This window comes from Chrysochloris asiatica, unplaced genomic scaffold (genome assembly GCF_000296735.1).
Source record: "Chrysochloris asiatica unplaced genomic scaffold, ChrAsi1.0 scaffold00257, whole genome shotgun sequence".
Taxonomy (NCBI): domain Eukaryota; kingdom Metazoa; phylum Chordata; class Mammalia; order Afrosoricida; family Chrysochloridae; genus Chrysochloris; species Chrysochloris asiatica.
In genome coordinates, this window is record NW_006408775.1 from 1,498,043 (window position 1) to 1,504,916 (window position 6,874).

At 39.0% G+C, this 6,874-nt stretch overlaps 1 protein-coding gene across 2 annotated transcripts in view; it reads right to left on the minus strand.

The window, feature by feature from the left end:
- MEIOB (meiosis specific with OB domains) overlaps window positions 1–6,874 on the minus strand; it is a 40,292-nt gene that overhangs the window by 30,632 nt on the left and 2,786 nt on the right. For both annotated transcript variants that reach the window (XM_006873863.1, XM_006873862.1), the window contains exons 2-3: window positions 3,929–3,986; window positions 1,445–1,576 (exon numbers count right to left, since the gene is read on the minus strand). In XM_006873863.1, the coding sequence (XP_006873925.1) occupies window positions 1,445–1,576; window positions 3,929–3,986 (190 nt within the window). The remainder of the gene's footprint in view (window positions 1–1,444; window positions 1,577–3,928; window positions 3,987–6,874) is intronic.

The following is a 6,874-nucleotide window of genomic DNA, read 5'->3' on the forward strand; positions in this document are numbered from 1 at the left end:
GAGGAAGGTACAATCTCCACTGAGTAGTAGCCAATTTGTCTGGGTGGGGCTAATGAAAGGAGATGGAGATAGGTCCCTTGTGATAAAATGGTGAATAATTGTTATCAGGACTGATTGTGAGGGTTGGTAATGTAAAGGTGGATGTTTTGTTAACAAAAGGAGGGGAGTGAATGACTCTGCTGTCTAGGAGCGGAGGCCCCAGGAACCATCACGGGAGAAGAATGGAGTGCGAGACCCTACCCAGAGAAGTAGTGACACTAGAGATAGGGGCAGAGATGATGACGTGGAGAGATGGAGAGGCTGGGGACTCTAGACCCAGAGAGTGAGAGGGGCTATGTGCTGATGACTGGGGGCAGGCTTGCAGGGTATACCCTTTGGTTGGTTGATGATGCATGGAAGGAAATGTACCCATGGCAATGAAATGATAAACAATACGATGAATGTAAAGCTAATGTTTTCCCATGTAAACTATCACATAATTCACAATAAAACATTTCTTAAAAATATGTTGGAGCTTGGATTTGAAATAGATTTACCTGATTTCAAAGTCCTTGTTCTTCTCACTGTAGGACAATGAGCCATCAGAGGGCTAGGGTGGGTTGTTGGGATGTTAAGTGCTTTCAAGTTAATTCATAGTGACCCTTATAGGTTTCCAAAGAACAGCTGGTGGGTTTGAACCACCAATCTTGTGGTTAGCAGTCCAGTACTTATCCACAGCACCACACCATAAGTCCAGGGTGGGTGGAGTAGGCAAAATACTTGGCATTTGGACTAAAAGTAAAGTTACTTAAAATCCATTAAAAGTCAAATATCAACTTTTATAAAAAAAAATCTATTCAATGGCCCTAGTCTGGTAGCGTACTAGTTACGAATCTAGCTGCTAACCTCAAGGTGGGCAGTTCGAAACTACCAGCGGTTCCGCGTTCTGCTCCCATAACGATTTACAGCCTCGGAAACCCTGTGCAGGGTCACTATGAGTCGGAACCGACTCCACGGCACTTAACAACAACAACAACAAGTATATGTTTACAGATAGAGAAACAATCAGGTTGATGCTAACTGAATACGAAATAAATCAAAGAGAGTAAAACTACCTAGAAAAATAGGTGGCAATCATGTTTGTGGAGTCCTGGTGTGGCAATGATGGATAAGCACTGGACGGCTCACCACAAGATCGGTAGTTCAAACCCACCAGCAGTCCCGCAGAAACCCTCTACAGGGTCTCTATGAGTCAGAACCACGTTTGTATACATTTCAAGTATTAATATACAAATAAATGCCTTGCATTATACTCTTAAATTAACTTGATTTTTGTTTCTAACAAACTTCTTAAGAGTTATGAACTATGTCTTACTTCATTTTCACTCCTGCAGTCTAGTTACCACAGATATGTCGTAGGGATAATATTACAACAGAAACAGTTCAAGAATCAAGGTCCACTTACAGCACTCGCCCACTCTGAAGCTGTCAGAAAGCGACCTGATGTAGTCTTCACTGCCCCAAGAAGCTACGTTGACAAAATGGGCTGGTGAGTCACGCACAGTGAAACTCACAGTGTACCTTTCTGCTCCGATATCTAAGGGAAAGCAATGCTTTTTACTTGTCACATGAAATGTTTTGTTTCAACTTTGAACAAAGAAGAAAATGATAAAAATACTCACACAGGAATAAAATGTCACTTCAGCCATAAACTCTGTATAAGTTCTACTTTTATGAATTTCAAAGTGAGACAGTAACAAGCTATCCACAAAGGTGTCTCTCTAGGATCTGCCTCCTTGTCCCTGTCGCCCTATTACTAGTGCACGTGGAAGGAAATGAGATGTGGGCTTGAACCATCCAGCTATTAGCTTTGACTACTGAGTCTCTTAACTGCTATTGCTGTCACCTAAATATATAAGTCTAAACTCTTCTTTCAAAACAAACCAGGAGCTAGGGAGTGAGCGCCACTAGAGGTCAGCAAGTCTCCTTCCAAATGAAAATCTCGTTTTCACTAAAAAATCACGCAACCTAACCTAAATACAATCTCTCCCAAACTGCTATTAAGCATTGGCCTTTGGGGAGGGAAAAGTCACTTTTCAATTCTATGACCTTATTCTGTGTGGACTCAAGTCCTGGTGTGGCATGGATTGCTGACTGGCAGTTCAAACCCACCAACTGCTCCCCAGAAACCCTATACAACAGGGTTGCTATGAGTCAGAAATGACTCAAGGTTCACGTCACAACAACAAATATAGTACACGTTATTAACCCATCTCCAGTATTTTCTTCAAATAGATCATCTTGTATATATCATGTAAAGAGACGTCAAATATACAGAAATGATGTTTCTGCAACCTTCATAATCTAATGGGTGAAAACTGTAGCTCACTGTAATTTTATCAAATATCTTTACAAGAACTTTTTTCAGAATTCAATTATCTCATGGATAGATAGATAGGTGGAGACTTGCACAAATTACTCAAATGTTTAATTCTGGTCTAATTAATTTCAATGATGTAAACACAGCCACGATTGAGTACTGGTGGGAAATGACAACTTTGTTATCAACTCAAAAAATAAAAAACTGAATAATAAAATGAAAACAAGTAAAAATAAAGCCACCAATCATAAGCCCTTATGGGGCAGTTCTACTGTGTCCTATAGTCAGTATGAGTGGGAACCATCAGGGAAGTCATGGGCTGACAATACCTAGGGTTCAGGTGTAATGATTTAGAGCACAAGGCAGGTTAACACAGTTGCAATTACTTAAAGTTACTCAAGCCAAAGTATTATAAGAGGGCTGACTCGAGTTCTGCTAAGATGTATAGAAACACTTGTTGTGCGCTGTGGAGTTGGTTCCAACTCATAGTGACCCTGTATAGGGTTCCCAAGGTTGTAAATCTTTGTGGCAGCAGAAAGCTTTATCTTTCTCCCACAGGGCAGCTGGTGGATTCAAACTGTTGACCTTGTGGTTAGCAGCCCAGCTCGTAACTAGAGCTCTTTACTTGTGTTGCAAACCTTTAACAAAAGCACTCATGCTTTCATGTGACAAATGGTGAGCTAGCTGCCAGTGTGGGCACACTAACTGTACCTTTGTATGTCAACTACAAGAGTATGAGTAGATTTTTAAAATCCAATTTCAGTCTTGAATTATGTTTCAATAGTTCCAGAACCCTTGCACAGTTTAAAGTCACTTAATCAAAATCAACTCTCTTTTCTGTATAGGAAAATGATTTTTGGTTTTCCCAGGACTGTCTGGTTGGTTGAATTTATACCCAGACACTCTTGTCACCCTTTTGTTGGGCACAGCTCAGTCATGACACCTCCCTGCTTGAAAACCTGCATCCCATCACTGTCTGCCTGGCAGGAGATTTAGGCTGAACGTAAGTTGACTCTGAGTTCTTATTAGGAGCCACACACGGTGCTTTTAATGAACGGATGAGTTAATTAATTTTCACAGCAGCTCTTTTCATCTCTGCCTCACATGGACACAGAAGTATCCTTGAGAGGTTGGTCTATGACTGCTCCGAGACTAGAGAGCCCACTCAGCTCGGCTCCTGTCAGACTGTTGGACATTCTGCCACATGAAGATGATGACAACAATGTCCACCTCACCTCTGCATCCACGGGTCCTTACAGTACAACTGCTCCATAAGTACATGTTGAGACAAGTTAATGAGTTAACTAGCTATTTTAACATTGTATAAATGAAGCCTTTAAAATTATGTTTGAAAACATCATATAAAATCATTTAAAATTATTTGAATGTCTTCACACATATAGCCTTGAATCGAGCAGTTGATAAAGGAGAGCATGGCCACTGTTGTCAAGGAGTTAAACAGACATGAGTAATTAAACAGACAGGAGTAATTCAATCCCTTAAATAGACTGTTGTAGGCACAGGTCACAGCTTATGAAATATGAAGCAAAGAGTTAAACAGAACTCAGCTTTTTCTGTCTGGAAAACCTTTGACATCTGTTTTCCCAATAACTATGCCGATTATTTTCTGAAAAACAAAAAGGTTATAGAAGACCAATATTAAACACAGATGTAGATGGTAAATTTAATTTCATGGACTTGTTACATTTTACTGAATCTAACAAACATTTTTGACTAGGAACCATTTAAATGTATTTATTCCAGACCAACATCTAAAAGAACGTCATAAATGTTCAATCCCACAAGGAATAGTACAAAGTAATAAGACAGCTCACTGCTATTACAAATATAATCACTTAATGCATAGTATGTTTCTACTTTATTTTCAATCACTAGGTGGAGCACAGTAACTGCCCTATGCTATCAATCCTTACCAAGTTCATTCAAAGCACATGTAGAATGCAATTTCATTCGCCACGGTCTTCAAAGCTTTCTTTTATATAAAGTTTTCTAACAATCCACATAAAATTGCTTAGCTTCTTAATCCAAACATGCTGGACAATAACATAAATTAGATTGTAACCAAAACTTGTACACTGCTGCTGATAAATCTTAATTTATAAAGTTCTAGGTCTTAAACCTTAAAGATATTAACATTCCCTTAACATTTTTAATGCTCTCTTTAAAGAATTACCAAAGAAAACTTGCATATTAAGAATGCTTTAAAAAAATAACTACTAGCTGTTTCTGCACGGATAAACCTAAATTTATTAATGCTAGCAACTGATGATAACCCTGTGATAATCTGTTACCTTAAAAATACAGTTAAGCTTTTATGACTACCACATCCTAGCTGAGCTATTAGCTAGTCTTACTGCACGAACACACACTCTTATGGTGTAATTCCATATGCATGCAAGTCTCACTGGATTTAATGGGATAGTGGTTACGAGTCAGGCTGCTAACCTCAAGGACTGCAGTTGGAAACTACCAGCTGTTCTGTGGGAGACAGATGAAACTTTCTGCTTCCGTAGAGATTTACAGCCTCAGAAACCCTGTACAGGCTTGCTCTGAGTCGGAACCGACTCCACAGCACACCACCACCACCAGTGGTACTTAACGAGAAGTGGAAATAAGTGTTAAGTAAAAAATTCCAACTAAAGAGGTGATTAGCAAATAGTTTAACTTGCAAGGAAAACTGAATTTTAACAATTTAAAGTTATTTAGCATCAATAACTTTAAATCAAAAACTGAATTTTAACAATTTAAAGTTACTTAGCATCAATAACTTTAAATAGAAAATTAAGATATCTGGGTTACAAAAGTCAAATGTACACAGCTGACTCCTCACGGGCAGGAGGACGTGAGGTGGTGTGACAGCTGCTTTGCAACATGGTTTCACCTGATAAGACAATTCTCTCAGATTACTCTTAAATAAATAACAGTCTTGGTATATTTGAAATTGCTTAATGTTCCTACCAAACCAAAGCCACCACTATCAAGACGATTGCAGTTCACAGCAACCCTACAGGAAAGAGCAGGCTGTCAATCTTTACAGATGCAGATTGCTACATCGTTCACCTGTGGGCCAGTTGGTAGGCTTGAACTTTCATCCTTATGGTTAGCAGACCAGCACTTTATTTCAGAAAAACACCTGTTGCCTACCTTTAGGCCATAAAGTAGCAATCAATGGCAAACATTTAAGTCTATAACATACCATTGGGTTAGAGGACAGAGCTGCTGCTGTCAGTTTGCTGTATTGCTCAGGTATCAGTTTGTCGTACTGTGGTGGCTTGGGTGGGGTTGTGATGCTGGAAGCTATGCCACTGGTATTTTAAATACTAGCAAGGTCACCCATAGTAAACAAGTTTCAGCTGAGCTTCCAGACTAAGCCAGACTAGAAAAGAAAGGCAGACTATTTCTGCATGTTTATAGACTTAAACCCTTATGACTAGCACCAGAATATGATCAGATATAGTGCCAGAAGATGAGCCCCTCAGGTTGGAACAGGGAAGAACTGCCTCCTCAAAGTAGAGCTGACCTTGATGATATGAATGGAGTAAAGGAATCATTTGCTAATTGGGCACAAATCAAAATGAGAAACAACTGCAAACATCCATTAATAACTGGAACACTGAATGTATGAAGTATGAGTATAGGAAAATCTGAAGTTGTCAAAAATGAAATGGAACATATAAACATCAACATCCTAGGCATTAGTGAGATGAGATGGAATACGACTGGCCATTTTGAATGTAACAATCATATAGTTTACTAAGCCAGGACCAACGAATTGAAGAGGAATGGCATCGCATTCATCAAAAAGACATTTCAAGATCTTAAAGTACAATGCTGTCTGTGATAATATCCATAAGCCTACAAGAAAACCAATTAATACTACTATTATTCAAATTTATGCACTAACCACTAAAGCCAGTGGTAATGAAATTGAAGAATTCTACCAACTTGTTTAGTCTGAAATTGATCAAACATGCAGTCAAGATGTACTAATTCTTAACTGGTGATTAGAATGGGAAGATTAGAAACAAAGATGAAGGACCAGTAACTGGAAAATAGGGCCTTGGTGCTAGAACTAATGCTGGAGATCACATGACAGAATTTTGTAAGTACCTTTTTAAAACAGCATAAAAGGTGAGCACAACATGGACCTCAGCAGATAGAATTCATAGGAATCAAACTGACTCCAACTGTGGGAAGAGAGGGTGGAAAAGCCAACATAGGGACAGGAGCAGACCATCAATTGTTCATATGCAGATTCAGGCTGAAGTTAAAGAAAATAAAACAAGTCCATGAGAGCCAAAATATGACCTTGAACATATCCCACCTGAATTTAGAGATCATCTGAAGAACAGATTTGAAGCATTAGTCACTAATGAACAAAGACCAAAGAAAGAGTCTTCAAATCAAGTTTCAATGTTATCCACTCTGTACACAGGGTAGATAGGAACGGGCAACTTAGACATTGGCTACCTAAAATGAGGGGGCAATAAAGGC